This window comes from Strigops habroptila, chromosome 7 (genome assembly GCF_004027225.2).
Source record: "Strigops habroptila isolate Jane chromosome 7, bStrHab1.2.pri, whole genome shotgun sequence".
NCBI lineage: Eukaryota > Metazoa > Chordata > Aves > Psittaciformes > Psittacidae > Strigops > Strigops habroptila.
In genome coordinates this window covers 118,205-134,724 of record NC_044283.2, presented here as the reverse complement: position 1 = coordinate 134,724, position 16,520 = coordinate 118,205, and the positions used below count along the sequence as shown (strand labels likewise).

Below are 16,520 nucleotides of genomic sequence, written 5' to 3'. Positions count from 1 at the left end.
CGGTGCAGCATCTCAGCCCTTTGGCTTGAGCCTCCTCGGGCTAAGGCTGCCCTTTCCATCCTGCTCTTTGTCCTTGTCCCTAAAGATCTGACTGACGGAGGCGCCGCAGTGGGACAAGAGCTTTCCCCTCCCAGCCCACCCTTCCCCCGGGGGGTTTGGGGACAGGTCTCACAGGGACCATTGTCTTGGTGCAGCCCTCAGTGCTCGTGGTTACCGCGGGCTGACCGGGGATGGGGGAGCAGCCCCTGCTGTGGGGTGCAGGGATGGGCACCGGGAGCACCGGGGCTGCTGGTGGCACTTGGGGAGCCCTGAGGCTGGTGCTGGGTCAGCACTGCAGGGGGACAGCCCCCAGCCCCATCCTCATCCTCAGCCTCATCCTCACCCAAAACAGAAGCACACAGCAGAGAGGATGTAACAAAAATAGTGTCCCCATGGGATTTGTTGAGTTCCCATCACACATCGGCCCCAGCCCCTCACCCTGGTGACAGACCTGGTTATACACCTGGTTACAGACCTGGCGATACAGCTGGTTACACAGCTGGTCACACACCTGGCTGGTTACACACCTGGTTGCAGACCCGGTCACACACCCAGTTGGTTCCACAGGGGCTTCACTCCTCTGAACCAAGGGTTAGAAATAGAAAAGCTGGTGCTACCAAACCCTGCCGCCGCTGGAGGCGGGGGACAGGGCAGGGCTCGGGGCTTGGGGCTTGGGGCTCAGGGCTCGGGGCTGGGCCGTGACCGCTCACAGGAACCAGAAGCATTTCCGCCGCGGTTTCTTGGGGTCCATCTTCGCGGGTGGCCTCAGCCCCGGCACCGGCTCCTGGCATGGTGGCACCGTGGCACCCACCACTGCCTCCGGGGAGCCGGGGGCCGTGTCCCCCTCCATATGGCTCAGCACACGCTGGAAGCGGCCCTCCTGCTGCCGGAAATCGTGCTCCACACTGCGGGAATGGGCGGGACAGCGTCAGTGTCCCTGCATGGCCCCCTCCATGGGTCTGTGCCCCACTGCCCACCCCATCCCTGCATCCCCCCCCTGTGCTCAGCCCCATGCACGTAGTCAGGACACGTCCCTGGGAGCGCAGAGGTTGCTCCCTGGGGATGGGGGGTGCAGGGCCCATCCTGGCTGCAGCACTGCCAGCCCACGGCTGTCGGGAATGGCTGAACCCGTGAGAAGAGGCCTCGCACCGGAGCAGCCGCTAGCAGGAGCCTGGGGAGCAGAGTGGCCCTTTGGGAGTTTTTATCATGGAATCATGGATGGTTATAGCTGGAAAGGACCTTAAAGCTCCTCCAGCTCCAACCCCTGCCCCGGGCAGGGACACCTTCCACTAGAGCAGGTTGCTTCAAGCCCCTGTGTCCAACCTGGCCTTGAACACTGCCAGGGATGGGGCAGCCACAGCTTCTCTGGGCATTTAGGGTGAAGGAGCTCTGGCGAGGAGGTGGAACAGGGAAGAGCACAGCCAAGCCCAAGAGAAAGGCAGAGGCAGTGCCAGGCTCTGAAGGTGGATGAAGAAGGTGGTGCAGGGGGGCAGCTGAGGGTGGCCCATTTCAAAAGCCCCCCTGCTACCAGGTCAGGGACTCTTTGTCTGTCCCTCTGGAAGGAGGGACCCCTGGATGCTCTGGCACAGCAGGACCACGTGGTGCCACATGCCCAGCAGCAGACCCCAGTGTGCAGCAGGACGGCTGCTTGGGATGGGTGACGGGCAGAAGCTGCCTACAGTACATGCCAGTAGGACATCCCTGGAACCCCCTGTGTGCTGGGCTGCACCCCCAGAGCATGAGCACAGGTCAGGGAGAGGATTCTCCCCCTCTGCTGTGCTTTGGGGAGACTCCCCCTGCAGTCCTGCTCCAGCCCTGGGGCATGTGGGGGCTGTGCTGCTGCCCATCACCCCACTGGGGGTGTAAGGAACCAGGCGCCCTGGGTCTGTCTGGGCAGGCAAAGGGGGGACTGTGCCCCCAGTGCAGCCCTCAGGCTTCCTGCCAGTGCTGGAGCCCCCCGGCATTCCTGCAGCCCCACTGACTGTGCCGTGCTGCTTCCCCACATGGACTGCTGGGATCTCCTGTCAACACATCCCATGGGATCAGCGGGTGCTGCAGGGTGTGACGGCTCTGCACGTGGCACCGCGCATGGGGAGTGCCCGTCACCTCCTGTCACCTCCCCTGTGGGACACTGGCTGTCCCTGGCTGCTCCCAGCAGAAAGGACGAGCTGTGGCACAGTCCCATAAGGGGGACAGGGGGGACCCCAGCTCCCCAGCACAGGCGCAGCAGGGGGCTCGGGGCTGCAATGGGGGTGCTCAGCTGGTGCACGTCACTGGGATGGGACATGGGCAGGCAGGTCTGTACCCCCCATGGGCCACCCCTGGGTGCTGCCCCAGCTCCTGGCACCCAACACACTCCACTCCTGGTGCTCCCACTGCCCTTGTCCCACCGGAGCCTCTTCTTGCTCAGCCGGCAGCACAGCCCAGAGGAGCCCCAGCGCGGACTGACCATTACAAGGAGCCACCTCCCGGGATGTGACATGTCCCCGCATGGCCCCCCCACGTGCAGGCCCCGTCAGCACCCACGGCCCCACGAGCTGCACTGAGGAAGCTTGTGTGTAAATAGGAGGAGAACAAGAACTGAGGCAGCACGCGAGGGTGCGCAGGGGCTGTGCCCTCAGCCCTTCCCCAGAGATGGGATAGCCCTTTACTAGAGGAGGAAAAGGCTCCCCTGACCCTGAGCTGGTGCCAGGAGGCAGAGCCAAGGCCCCAGCGAGCGTCAGGAACCCCCTGTGTGACCAACAACTGACTGCAGCAACTCCCCTTCCAGCTGCAGCCTGTCAGCTCCCACCCTGAAAATCACCCCATCTCCTGGGAGCGGGAGCTGCGGAGACAAAGGGACCAGGGTCAGAGCAAGCACAAGCAGAGCCCTGTTCTGAAAGAGCTGGCTGCAGTCGTGGGGTGCCTGCACCCACAGCGCACCCGGCAGCTCCAAGGACAGTGAGCCTCGTGCTGGCCGCAGCGGCATGGGGACGGATGCTCCCCACGTGCTCTGGCACCTTTTCCTTTTGAGCTCTCTGCAACGGCCTTTGCCAGGGTCAGGACCTGGCTCAGGGGGTCTCCGCTGACCCCACGCAGCCGGATTTGTGTTGCAAGATGCTGGAGGTGTTTCTGCTACAAGGGAGGGGCAACAGAAGGAAAGCTGTGCCTGCGTTCGTGGTCGAGCGTGGACAGAGTGAGACCCTGCAGTCCCTCGTGGCCACAGGGACAGGAGATGGGCGCAGGCAGGTCCCCTCCCTCGCCAGCACCGTCCCCCCGCACCTCTGACCCTGAGCCCCGCCAGGAGCCTGCGGGGCGCAGGAGAGTGGGGATCCCGCCGGGAATGGGCAGGGAGCCGGGGCGGGCTCGTACCTGTAGATGATGCAGGCGCAGTCCCGGCACGTCCCGCAGTTGGCGATGTCTTGCCCTGTCCGGTACGAGTGTCGCCTGCGGCAGAGCAGAGGCGCTGTGAGCCCGGAGACCTGCCCTGCAGCAGCCGGGAGCCGGGACTGGCACCCCTGGATCCCAGCTCCCCTCTTTCCTGATCTCAGCTCCCCTCCTTCCTGATCCCAGCTGCCCTCTTTCCTGATCCCAGCTCCCCTCCTTCCTGATCCCAGCTCCCCTCTTTCCTGATCCCAGCTCCCCTCCTCCCTGCATCCCAGCTCCTCTCCTCCCATGTGGTGCTGGTTAGTGCCAGGCCAAGCGCGGTGGTGCCTCAGCAGACACAGGCAGGGCAGAAGCCCCGAACCCTTCACGCTGTGTCCGGCTCCTTTCATCCCCATCCCGGAGCTGTGCCTCGTGCCATGGCCACCCCGGTCACCGTGCGTGTCCCCACACATGGCACCAGGGCAGGAGCGGGGGCACTGGCAGCAGAGCAATGCCCTGACAGATGGGCAGAGGCTCATCTGAGCCCACACCACACTCAGGGCTTATCTCTTTTTGATGCTTTTGAACTGGAGAAGCATCCAGGGAAAGGCACAGGACTCAAATGAAGCCAAAGCTCTCTCCTGTGATGCCCAACTCTGCTTTGGAGACAGGCTGAGAGAGCTGGGCTGGTTCAGCCTGGAGAAAGTTCTACGGAGACTTTAGAGCAGCTCCAGTTTCTAAAGGGACTACAAGAAACCTGGAGAGGGGCTTTGGACAAGGGCCTGTATGGGCAGGACAAGGGGGAATGGCCTTAACCTGCCAGAGGGGAGATTGAGATGAGCTCTGAGGCAGAAGCTCTTCCCTGTGAGGGTGCTGAGGCGCTGGAACAGACTTTTCCCAGAGAAGCTGTGGCTGCCCCATCCCTGGCAGTGTTCAAGGCCAGGTTGGACACAGGGGCTTGGAGCAACCTGCTCTAGTGGAAGGTGTCCCTGCCTGTGGCAGAGGATTGGAACTGGATCAGCTTTAAGCTCCCTTCCAACACAAACCACTCTGGGGTTCTGTGATTCTATGATAAGGGTGCTGTGACATGCTTTTGGTCACCTTTGCGGGCTCCATGCCCCCTCCTGGGCATAGCAGGCTTCAGCTTTTGGGGCTCAGCAGGGAAAACACCTCCTGTCCCACATTGTAGTCACATTTTCCTGTTTCAGTCTTCCTCCTTTTCCTTGACCTTGATCATGATTGTTCTCAGCCCTCAGAAACTAGGTCTTAATGCACCAAATTCTGTGTTACATTGGGGATTTCCCTGTTAGCACATAAATTAGATCATGATACTTTATATATATACACATGGTACAGAAATATATGTGTGCGTGGGGATATCCGATGTACAGCCTGCACCTCTCCCAGGAGAGCAAATCCTGGGATAGGGGTTTAGTGTGGGATGCTGCTGGCAGTAGGTGCCAGCAACCTGCTCTAGTGGAAGGTGTACGTGCCCATGGCAAGGGGCTGGAGCTGGGTGAGCTTTAAGGCCACTTCCAACCCCTGCTGCTCTTTGCTGCTCTCCCCAGTGGGGAGTGGGGGCAGGACCTACTCGGGCACTGGGCACTGGTTTTCGCCCTGAAGGTGGCCAAATGCCAGGGCAGGGACCGGGGATCTTCATCCCCTCAGACTAAACCGCAGCCTGTCCTGGCTGCACCCACCTCCCGTGGTCCCGTCCCACCAGCTCTGCTCTGAGCAGTGGCACGAAGGTGGCTCTGCCTGAGCTCAAGTTAGAGCCAGCTCAGGCTTAATCCAGTTCCATGAATGGATCCTTGCACTGCCCCAGTGGGATCTGGCTGTCTCAGGACAGGGGGAACAAGCTCCAGAGGCAGGGCCAGGTCCGCATGGGGTGAGCAGCTCCTGGCATCTCCTGGGAGATTGGTGGCCCTTGTGGGAGATGAGTTTGGAGGGTCTCAGCTCTGGCCCATCACAGACTTCTCTCTTACACCATGGAGCAGGTCCTGAGCTCCTTACACCATGGAGCAGATCCAGGGTGGGGGTGAGGGTGGGGGGCACCTCCCCCCAGCACAGACTCATCACCAGCCACCAAATCTGTGCTGTAGGTAACTTAAGGATGGGTGAAAGCAGACGTAAGAAACAGGGTGGTTGTTTCCAGGGCACTTGCCACAGCTGGGCTGAGCCTGCAGGCAGGATGCAACATCCCGGCTCCCATTCCCAGTGACCGATGGGCACATCAGCTGCTCCAAAGCTGGGCGGGGACACAGCTCCCTTGTCCCCATGGCTGCATCCCTTGCCCTTTCCCGGGCATGGGCAGAACAAGCCGGAGACATTGTACCAAGACATGGTGCCACAGGCACGGGGATGGCAGCTCTGAGTTAACCCGTCTGGGAGGTGGCAGCATCCAGGTCTGTGGCAGGACCCACCGTCCCCATCCCGAGCCCCACAGGGACATCAGCCCCCCAGACGCTGCTCCGGCCCTGGAGGCTCACCCGTCCCGCTGCGCCTCCTTCTTCTCCAGGTCCTGGATGACGTCCAGCAGCACGCGGATGGTCTGTTGGCTGGTCTCCAGCACCCCTTCCAGGGACTGCAGCTGGGACTGCAGGTCCCCGCGCTCCCCGGGCCCCACTCCCTGAGCTGTCCGCGCCTCCTCGTCCCCCGTGGGGGGCCCCTTGGCCACCACCACGAGCTGCAGAAGGTCCTGGACGTGGCGCAGTGTCTCTGACTGCTGCGGGGTGAGGCAGGGCTGGGGCAGCTCCGATGCCCCCCTGGGCGGCTGCGTCCCCAGCAGAGCCTCGTGTCCCTGCGGTGCTGTGGCACCGTGCCCGGGCTCACTGCAGGCACCGCGGGGCTCCGGCCGGGCCAGTGCTGCTGGTGCCTTGTCCGGCGTGGTGGTAGAGTGGAGCCAGCCCGGTGCTTGTGACACAGGGGCTGTGGAGGAACAGCAGGGCCCCCCCCAGGGCGAGCCACAGAGCTGATGCTGGGGGCTCGGGGGAGTGCCCTGAGCTGGCTGGTGGAGGCCAGGGGTGCCCGTGGCAGGGATGGTCGACAAGTGGCACGGCTGGGGCTGGGGGTGCCCCTGGGGCAGGGGCTGGGGATGCCCGAGGGGCTGGGGGTGTCCGATGGGCAGGGGCCGGGAATGCCCGAGGGGCTGGGGGTGCCCGATGGGCAGGGGCTGGGGTTGCCCATGGGGCAGGGGCTGAGGGTACCTGAGGGGCTGCGGGTGCCCGATAGGCAAGGGCTGGGGTTGCCCATGGGCCAGATGCTGGAGATGCCCCAACGGCTGGGGTTGCCCATGGGGCAGGTGCTGGGGCTGCCCATGGGGCAGGGGCCGTGGGTGCCCGAGGGGCTGGGGCTGGGGTTGCCCATGGGGCAGGTGCTGGAGATGCCCGAGGGGCTGGGGTTGCCCATGGGGCAGGTGCTGGGGCTGCCCATGGGGCAGGGGCCGTGGGTGTCCGAGGGGCTGGGGCTGGAGTTGCCCATGGGGCAGGTGCTGGGGCTGCCCATGGGGCAGGGGCTGTGGGTGCCCGAGGGGCTGGGGCTGGAGTTGCCCATGGGGCAGGGAGTGCCCAAGAGGCTGGGTGTGTCCCTGGGGCAGGCTCCATTCCGAGTCGCTCCGGCCAAGTGCCCGCGGCTCGGCAGGGTGGGACTGGCCGCAGGGCACGGATGCCGGGCGCGGGGGGGTCCCTCGGCTGCCCCCGGGGCTCTTGCGGGGCCGGGTGCAGGCAGCGGGCAGTGGGGAGGCCTCGGGGGCACAGCGGGCAGCAGGACACCCGGCCGTGCCTGGGACAGGGGCACTGGGATAGGGGAGGCTGCGGGGCTCCTGTGGGGTGGGCACGGAACCCCCTGGGCACCGGGCACCCGCCGGCAGCACCACAGCCCCGGCCACATCGCAGATGCTCTTGCTGCGGTGCTGGGAAGCTGCCAAGGGCTTGTGGAGGCTGGGAGAGGTCTGGATGGCCGTGCTCATGCATGCCCTGCGTGGCATGGGCAGCGTCAGTGAGCCCGGCTGGGCATGGGGCCGGCTCGGCGAGGCACGGAGAGGGGCAGTTGCTGGCTCAGGGGCATCCCTGGGGGGCGGCGAGGCACGAGGGGTGTTGGGGCTGGGGGCTGCCGCGGGCCCCACACCGCCCTCCACCAGGTCCTTGAAGCGAACCTGCTGCGTGCGGTTGCGGCGGCGCTTGAGGCGGCTCTCGATGTCGGGCGAGTCGCGGTTGAGCAGCACCGAGCGCACCGTCATGGCTTTGTCCTGGCTGCCCTCGCCCGCAGGCGCTGGGCTGGGCACGGGCTCCCGGCTGACCATGGCTCCGGGCCCTGGGGCCGGCAGCTGCAGCCGGGGCCACGGGCAGCCTCATCCCGCGCCGGCGCGCCCAGGGGATGCTGCACGGGAGGCGGGCGCGGGGCTGCCGGGCATCATGCCCCCTGCCCGGCCCTATGGCTCCTGGCCCCGGCAGCGCTGCCCGCGGTCGAGCCCCCCCGCTGCCGGCACCCCATGGTCCCGCGGCGTTTGCCCCGCTCAGTGCCAAGCTGCCCGCGCCATCGGGTGCTGAACGTGCCTGCCCGTGCTCCGGACCTGTGGGGACACAGAGAGGTGCGTCAGCCCCTGCCCCAGCGCCACAGCCACCCGAGGACCGGAGCGTCCCCCACTGCACCGCACTTCCCGCGGAGCCACTGGCCCTGCCCGCTCCCTGCCAGCCCCATCACCAAATGCGAAGAGACAAGCTTTGATCTCCAGCGCTGCCTCTTCAGCACAAAGAGAAGGAAAAAAGAGAAACCCCTTTAGCATAAACACGTTCCAAGTTCACAGCTCAAATCAAGCAGAAGCGGCTGTTAAAAATAGCTCTGGCTCAGTGGGGCTGGTGCCTCGTGTGCCAGCAGCGGGAGGGCAGAGTGGGGCAGGCATGGGGGTGATGTGCGGGACGGACGGACATGGGGCACCAGGATATGGGGCACCTAACCTGTGTGGGACATGGCTGGGGTGGGCATGGAACCCAGCCTGCACAGGGCAGGGCCACACTGGGCACAGGGGACCCGTCATGCGTGAGACATGGTCACACTGGGCAGAGGGGACTCATCGTGCCTGGGGACACGTCCCTGGCCATACCCCTCCCAGCACCAAGCCCCTATTCCTGCCTTGCTCTGCCCCTGCCCACCCGGTCCCCAGCTGCTGCCCCGGCCCCTCACACTATCCAGGGACATGACACCACGGGCACGCAGCAGGAGCCGCGCCTGGGATGTCCCCGCGTGCCGAGGAGGCTAAGGAATGGCTCATTTCGGAAAGCAGCACCAGGAGTGGTGCCAGCCCCAGTGGGCAGTGGTGCTGCTTCTCTTGGCCGTTCAGTCTCCCAGAATTCCAGAGGCACCTGAGGTACAAGCGAGGAGCAGAGCAACGTGGGGTCCCTATAGCACAGAGTTACTCCCTTGTACCACACCATGTCCCGCATCCCGCATCCCGCAACCCCGGCCCACAGCTCACTGCTTGGCACACGATGGGGGAGCCTTGCTGGCTCTGCAGCCCCCCTGCAATGGACTTGTGGGACCAGCTCCCCCCCCCGTTTCCCCTCGCCTCTTGCCTTGCTTCTTCTGCCCTGGAGTGCGCAGCAGCCTGGAATCGCCCTGGTACCGACCCAACTTCCCCCATGACGAGTGGCGCCGGCTCCCGCATCCCCAGCCCCGCGCTAGTCGGGATGCTGGTCCATGCGCCACGCTCCCTCCTGAGCCTGGAGCCGAGCCCAGATGCCGGGAGTGTTTGTGAGGCCAGACGCGCTGGAGGCACGGGAGGGATGGGGCAGCTTGTTAGTATGGGCAGCAATGGGCGCAGGAGGGAGCTGGCGCAGGGACAGAGCCAGCACCGCCCGCCCTACACCCCCAAGCCCGGGGGAGTCGTGCCCTGCCTGTGGCGCCTGGCCATGGATGGGGGCTGTGCCAGCACCAGGGCTGCATGGGGCTGCGGGATGAGCTGCTCCGGGGGCCCTGCCACAGCCACGGGGTCACATCACTGGGCTTGTGCCGCATCCACGGCTGCTGCCTGCAGCTCGGTGTTCCCGCCCCAGTCCCACATCAGCATCCCCGGCTGCACTGGAGCAACGCACCGAGGGGCAGAGGGTCCAGCCGGCACGTTTCCGCACTGGATGGGCCTTCTGAGCATGGACCGGGACCAGCACAGCCGGGCTGAGCGCTCCCAGAGGGCTGCCCGTGTGTGGCCAGCCTGCTCTGGAGGCTTCCCAACAAAAGCCCTGACAGGCACAGAGTAAGGGGAGCCAGGAACCTGCTCCAGAGGCTTCCCAACAAGAGCCCTGACAGACACGGGGCAGAGGGAGTCAGGAACCTGCTCTGGAGGGTTCCCAACAAGAGCACTGACAGACATGGCGCAGAGGGAGCCAGAGAACAAGAGCCAAGCATGGGTGCTCCCAGCAGGGTCCAGGCACAGCCACAGCCCTGGAGCCCGCAGCAGAGACCTCACTGACAACAGAGGCTGTGCCACTGCCCGTGCAGCAAACACAACGCCATCAGTCACCCCCTGCCTCCCAAACCGCGCCACCAGAGAGAGCAGGGATGAGCCACAAGGACAAGGAGAGAGTCTATAAATTATCCTTGCGCTAACTCCATTTGGGAACAACTCCAAGGATGTCAAACACCAAGAGCCAGGACCCTCCCTCTTGCCCCTGTGAGTGCTTTATGGTGCACTGGGATTTGGCACCGTGTCCAGGCACTTTTTGCCATGTGCTGGCGTCTTCAAGCACTGGTAAGCCTGGCCATAGGATGGCATCAGGACTTGTTATTGCAACCAGTAGCTCCAGTACCTGATGGGCCACCCCATACTGTAGCTGGATCCAAGAAAACTGCTCTGCCAATGGATCCGCCTGGAAGCACAGCTCCAGGGACATTCGGATGCACAGAGAGGCACAGGAAGCACAGGGAACCAGCCCCCAGCCATACCAGCACAGTTCAGTTGCCATCTTCAAGCACATTTACTGGGAAATGGCACTCTGCACCCCGGGAAAACTGAGGACACATGTGGGGTATTCCACGGCTGAGAGAAGGGCAAGGAAGGAAAAGGACGAACACAGAGGAGGAGCACGGAGCAGCACTGGGCTGCGGGAGCCCCGGGCAGAGCAGCAGGGAACGGGTGAGGGCAGCCAGAGGAGCCACTTCCTCACAGAGTGAGGCTGGGCAGTGCTGGGGCAGCTGGGGAGGGGTTTGTTCCCTTTTGTGCCACGGTGGATCCTCCGCCTCAGCAGGTTTTTAAGGTCTGAGCGTTTTTCTCCTCTCTCAGTTCCTATGGGAATGACGAGTGCATGAACACGGTGTGACAGCAGGTCACATCAGATGATGTCGAGATAAAACCAGGCGACACCACTGCCATGCAGGAGGTGACACGAGCACTCGGTGTTGGGCTCCTGGCTTCAGCTGCGTGCTCAGTGCACTTGGGAACAATGTCTCCTCCACTGAGTGAGCCCAGGAGCCAAGGAAGCATCAGGAACCACTTCCCACGGTTCCCATGGGCCCAGCCATGGCCACCACCAAACTCCAGTCCTCAGAAAGCCCTCACTGCCCACAAACCTCAAACACTCCTCAGAGCAATAAGGATTTTTGAGATGTTCTGAACCACATATCAGCCATCCTCAGGCAGAGCCTTCAGATCCATGAGCCTCCTGCACCACTTTGGATGGTGGGATCGCAGACCTGGTCCTGCATTACCAGCCCGGGCTGTGCCGGTGCACGATCAGCTCCTATCCACAGCCTCCCTTGGAGAGCCAATGGCCGGTGCTGGCTGAGGGTGAGTTTTGAGAGGCAGGCACCAGGCCTTCTGGGTTTGCGTTGAGACTCATCTTGTGAGGGCTGCAGGGCTGACCTCAGAGGAAGAGCCCTGCTTCTCCTCCTCCTCCTCCTCTGGAGCCGCAAGGCCCAGCTCAGCTCTTCCTCCTGGCTCGATGGATGTTGGTGTCCTGTGGCACAGACCAGCCGGGGCTGCCGGGCAGATCCCAGCCACGGCATCCAATGGCAGCGCCACGGACACCGACAGAGGGTACAGCTGCCCCTCACGCCATGAACAACTCGCCCGTCCCTGGCCAGCTTTGGTCCCTCCTCCACCCATCCTCCACCTCCTGGCAGTGGCAGTGGCAGAACCGAAGCAGACACATAAATCTTCCCCTCAGGATGCAGGAAGCTGGGAGATTAGATTTATGAGAGGAAGCCAGATTGTCGTGGAGCTGAGAAGAGCTGATTGCCCATAATCTCTGTTGGTGCAGCAGCTTTCCTGGGACAGAACCTTTGCTCTTCCTCATCTCTGGCAAGGAGAGAGATGCCGCTGACAATGGAGAGGGGCGGCACTGGAGGATGAGGCATTTGCTCTCAGCGGAGGCCCGGGCAGGAGCCAGGGTCACCGCTCCGCACTTAGCAGCAGAGCTTAATCCTGCCTTGGCTCTGGAGCACTTGGCGCGTTTGAACTCGGGCTGGAGCATCTGCGGGACTCAAGGACTCAGAACTTCTCCTTGGGCAAGTCACAAGCCCCAAATCTGGCTCCTCGCTGAGGAAGCTGCTCCATGAAGCCAGCTCGTGCCCTGCCCTCGTGGTTCTCTTGGAGGCTCTTCCCAAGCCCAGCTGCTCACAGACCATCACAGACCCCCCTGCATCCTGCAGGCACTGAGTCACTGCCCTTTATATCCGACTGTGCTCATGGTAATACAGCACCTGCGCTGGAGCAGCTCAGCCCTTGTGCTGAACACGTCCCTTCTCTGGCCACCACTGGCAGTGCTCACCCCATCCAGCCCTGCCACATTCCCAGGGCCAGCTCCCTGTGTCCCATGGTCCTCGCTTCACTCCTGCTCCACTCAAGCTCCTCCCTCCAGCAGCACCCAAGGCAAGGAAGGTCTTGGCTCTGCTCAGACAGCCCGGGGCTCCCCAGGAAGCAGAGGGTGGTGGGCAGAGGGTGGTGGGCGCAGGGCCCTGCACCCCAGCACCCAGCAGCATCGCCTGGGGTCACGTACACACGGGTCCCCTGCGCCCGCTCGCTCCTCTATTTAGGTCATGGGCTGAAGTGCTCTGCAGGAAAAACAGTCACTCGCTGCCACGGGGCCCAGGAGGAGGCTCTCGGAGCCAGGACCCCCATCACCCACCCCTGCGGCAGCAGCACCCTGCGGGCACCTCTCCAGGGCTGCTGCATCCCGGGTAATGCCCCGTGGAGGGATCCATCAGTTAGGGAAGAACAACATCCTCCTGCGGGCATGCAGAGGTCATTGGCTCCGCTTCTCTTCAACTGCAGCGATGCTGGTGCTGTCAGATGGAGACTTCACATGGTTGGTCAGGAGGCACAGTGAAATGCAAAGCCCTTGCACAAAGCTTTCAGAAGCCGAATGATTCCTCTGTCTTCCATGGACGCTAACGCAGCTGTGATGACAGCAGTGTCTGCTCTCACTGCTACCCGCTTGCGTTCCCACCTCTCTCTGCCAGGCAGAGGAGCACCGGCACCACCGCTCCACTCGCATGATGAGCTGGGGTGACCTACCCTGGGGAACACGGGCCAGCCGTGGCAGGGAGCCCCGGGAGCTGGCACCCAGGAGGAGGCTGTTGCCTTTGAGCCGCGGGGCTCCACCTCGGTGGAAGAGCTGGTGAGTGTCTCTCACAGTCTGCAGCACCCACTGGGCGCTGTGGTCCAGCACCCACAGAAGAGACCAAAAGGGGAGGATGGAAACACCCTGCTTGCCATGTCCTTCCCAGTGACGTGGGCTCGATTAACATTCCTCAGAGTCCTGGAGACACCTTGTGCTGCGGGATGTGGGAAAACACTTGACCCGGAGACCCGGCCCAGAGGGTGGCTGGTGCACAGCACCAAAGCACGTGGGCTCTGCCAGCACCTCCCGCACGGGCTGTTCCTGCAGCGACTGCAGGATGAGGGAAATAGGACGCAGCCCAAAGACTTTTGGCCACAGGAGGCACAGCTCATAGAATCATGGAATAGAATCAGAGAGTGGTTTGAGTTGAAGGGACCTTAAAGCTCCTCCAGTTCAAACCCTGCCCCAGGCAGGGTCACCTTCCACTAGAGCAGGTTGCTCCAAGCCCCATCCAGCCTGGCCATCACAAGAGCAGCTCCACGCTCTCCTGGGGAGGCACATCCCATCTCTTAGGGAGCAGTGCTCAGGCCCCCATCTGAGCGCGTAGAGAAGCCGCCGGGACAAGAGTGTGACAGAGCAGGACTCCATGTGCTGCTGCGTGTGCCAGGAATCCCATTGGGAACCACAAACTGTCCACAAAGCACATCTATGGAACAAGCTGGAATGGCTTTGCCACCCGGCAGCTCCCGGGGTGGCTGCACCACCACGGTCAACCCTGTGTGCACCAGTCCTGACTGCAGGGGCTCAGCCCCGGGCGCAGGCAGTGACACCTTGTCCCCCCGCTGGCCTCGTCCCCGCCACGGGGCAGCCCCTGCCCCCCCATCAGCCTTGTCCCACCATGGGGCAGCCCCTGTCCCCCCATCAGCCTTGTCCCACCATGGGGCAGCCTGGCCACGGTGCCGGCCCCGGCGCAGGAGCTGCTGCAGCTGCAGCCTCCCGGCACAGAGCGGGAGAACGTCCTCTCGGAATACAAATTCCTGCCTTTAAGTGGATGTTCAACGTAGGCGCCCCGCCCCGCCTTTGTCTCCATGTGCTTTAGACAATGCCACTACCAGGGGAATTCAGGAATTAGCAAGCGCTTTTCCTCGCCCTGTGCCTTGGTTTCCCCACCCAAACAGCTGGGAGGACATGGACCATCTCCATAGACACGCAGGACAGACCCTGTCCAAGAGCACTGCTTAGCATGGAAGTAGCATCATTACTACAGACAGGAACAGATCCACCAATTATTTGTCACCTCTGGGTGCTACCATACTATTAAACAATTACAATAATTATAATTCATAGAGAAGATAATCTCAGTCTAAAGGAGCTTCTGTGTTTAAATCCACTCTGACCGCACAGCAAGGACCGAACGCTTCCCATGGAGAGGAAACACTGGGAAGAGACAGCGGGTGCCAGCCTGAGCCCAGCTCTGCCCAGGGGTCACCTCCCCGGCCCCTCTCCTTGGGCAGCACCAGCAGGGAGGGACACAGCTGGGGGTCCCCAGCATCTCACGTCCCCTGGGAGGTGCTGGATGTGGAGATCACTGGGAGCTGCAAGCTGTGAGGAGCACCCAAGGCCAGCAGCTGGGCTGAGACCTGTCCCCATGGGGCACACGCTGCGAAGCTGGGTCCCTGCAAAGCCAGGTCCCGGTGGCTACTCATACGTGTCCACCTAACGCTCCAAGCAGACGAGCTCCATGAAGACCTTCTCCAGGCTCCTCTGCAAGGCACCACAGCTCTAACTAGGTTTTGTGTGCTCTCATGGGGACAAGAGGGACTGGAGCAGCCCTGAGAGCTGCACCTTCCGATCTCACGGTGAGCAACCAAGGCTGTGCCCAGCTTTGCTGCCAAAGCCCCACCAGCAGCCACCAAGGCCTTGACCACAGAGCATGGTGATGTGAGCTGCTGGGAGCAACGTGGGCTGAACCCCTCCAGCACGAGCAGCCGGCATCAACGCGGTGTGTGGTACCCGAAGTGACATCCCTGGGATCGTGCATGTGCGTGTGTCACCCAGACACAGCTCTGGCTGATGGATGTGTCTCCTAACAAGGGGGAGCCGAGCACCAACAGAGCAAGATCCCGCATGTCCCGCACGGAGCTGCCAGGCGAGCGGAGCTGCCACAGCCGGGACCCGACCCCGGGTGTCCTCACCCCTGTGACACGCGGCTCTCAGCGCAGATTTATGTCCCTCGGCTGCACCCCACGCCGCTGCTACCAGCACTCTGCGACCCCACGGACCCCAATCGTGGTGGCCAGCGGCTCGCGGGGTGCCCGGCACGGGGTGCCCGGTACCACCGGCGCTCTGCACTGCCCCGGGCAGCTCCTGCTCGGGCCAAGGACAGGGGGACCCGGGGGTGCTGCGACCCCCGGTAGCACGGGGCGGCCGAGGCCGCTCGGGACCGGGCACCGCGCACCGGCGGGAGGGGAAACCGCAGATCCATCCCCCCCGCTCCCCGCCCGGTTCCTTGCTCCGGCCGCACCAGGCACCGCGCACCCCCGGGCCACTGCCCGCACCGCTGCGGGGTCCCGGTGTCGGGGCTCCCCGCACCGATCCGCGGTTCCCGGCACCGGCATCCCCCCCCAGTTCCTGCACCGCCCGGGGTCGCGGTCCCGGCCCCAGTGCCGCCGCCGCGGCGCTCCCGGCGCACCGAGCGGGGCCGCAGGGCCGATGCCCGCCGATGCCCGCAGAGCCCAGCCCGGCCCGGCCGCCCCGCTCCGCTCCGCCGCGCCCCGCCGCCGGACCCCGCGTCCCAGCCCGCCCAGTACCTGGTGCTCAGCAGCGGCGGCAGGGGTCGGGCAGCGGCGGGCGCCGTGCACGGCGGGGCGGGGCGGGGCGGAGCCGCGCGGGATCGCCGGTACCGGGGCGGAGCCGCCGGGGGCGGGGCGAGGCGGGGCCGGGGGCGGTGCCGGCGGGACTCGGGGGCCGGGGTGCCCGGGCGGGGAGCGCGCCCGGGTGCGCAGCCGAGCCCCGGTATCCCGGTACGCGCACAGGGCAGCGGGAACTGCACATCCGCACCTGAGGGCAGGGCTGCCCTGGGCCGGGGAAGAGACCGGGACCCGGAGGGTGCGGGCGCCGTGGCAAGTGCGGTGCTCGGGCCCGGGCACAGGGTGGGGCACAGCCCCGGTCTTCCCGCCATCACCGGTGCAGGCAGCGTGCCCGTGGGCTGTGGGACCCTCCGGCGGCGGGTCCCGGAGCTGGGGAGCCCCGGGTGGGACAGCAGCATTCCCCGGGGGACCACAGACCCTCTTCCCCAGCTGGGAGCCAGTCCTTCCGGTGGTCCTACCGGCTGTCCCGGGGCTGCACGCCTGTCTGTACGCGAGAAATGGACCCCAGAACCTTGGTGAGGGCTCAGGCTGCTCCTGCAGTGGCTGCACAGCTGGGATCTATCAGTGGGAGCAGCCCCAGCTCCTACTATGAGGTCCTCCCGAGACCGGTGCTCCACGGCATCGCGCACACGGATGCCCAGGGACCGTGGATGGGTTTGTGGCAGCACTTTGCCGGTACTTAGCTTGCAGTGAGGACATCCGCCGCTGCCGAACG

General features: G+C 64.2%; 2 protein-coding genes across 5 annotated transcripts in view; one reads left to right on the top strand and one right to left on the bottom strand.

Annotated features, from left to right (window-relative positions):
- Positions 1–16,520, top strand: part of LOC115603587 (dedicator of cytokinesis protein 2-like) — a 51,886-nt gene that overhangs the window by 23,382 nt on the left and 11,984 nt on the right. The window lies entirely within an intron of this gene.
- Positions 412–15,820, bottom strand: LOC115603589 (pollen-specific leucine-rich repeat extensin-like protein 1). 4 transcript variants are annotated; one of them, XM_030475535.1, is made up of 4 exons: positions 15,746–15,820; positions 5,874–7,954; positions 3,391–3,465; positions 412–944 (listed from the first exon to the last, which is right to left on the bottom strand). In XM_030475535.1, the coding sequence occupies exons 2-4, from the start codon at positions 7,682–7,684 to the stop codon at positions 746–748; spliced, it is 2,085 nt and encodes a 694-aa protein (XP_030331395.1). In that variant the 5' UTR covers positions 7,685–7,954; positions 15,746–15,820; the 3' UTR covers positions 412–745. The 4 variants fall into 4 exon arrangements, 3 of the variants coding, with proteins under 3 accessions (XP_030331395.1, XP_030331396.1, XP_030331397.1); XM_030475537.1 differs by lacking the exon at positions 412–944 and adding an exon at positions 2,639–2,863; XR_003989903.1 differs by lacking the exon at positions 412–944 and adding an exon at positions 4,486–4,649.

Coding starts and splice junctions, on each gene's coding strand:
- LOC115603589 (XM_030475535.1), bottom strand. CDS start 7,684: ATGGTCAGCCGGGAGCCCGTGCCCAGCCCAGCGCCTGCGGGCGAGGGC. Junction 3,466..5,873: donor AAGGAGGCGCAGCGGGACGG/GTGAGCCTCCAG, acceptor GCTCTGCCGCAG/GCGACACTCGTACCGGACAG. Junction 945..3,390: donor TGCGCCTGCATCATCTACAG/GTACGAGCCCGC, acceptor CCATTCCCGCAG/TGTGGAGCACGATTTCCGGC.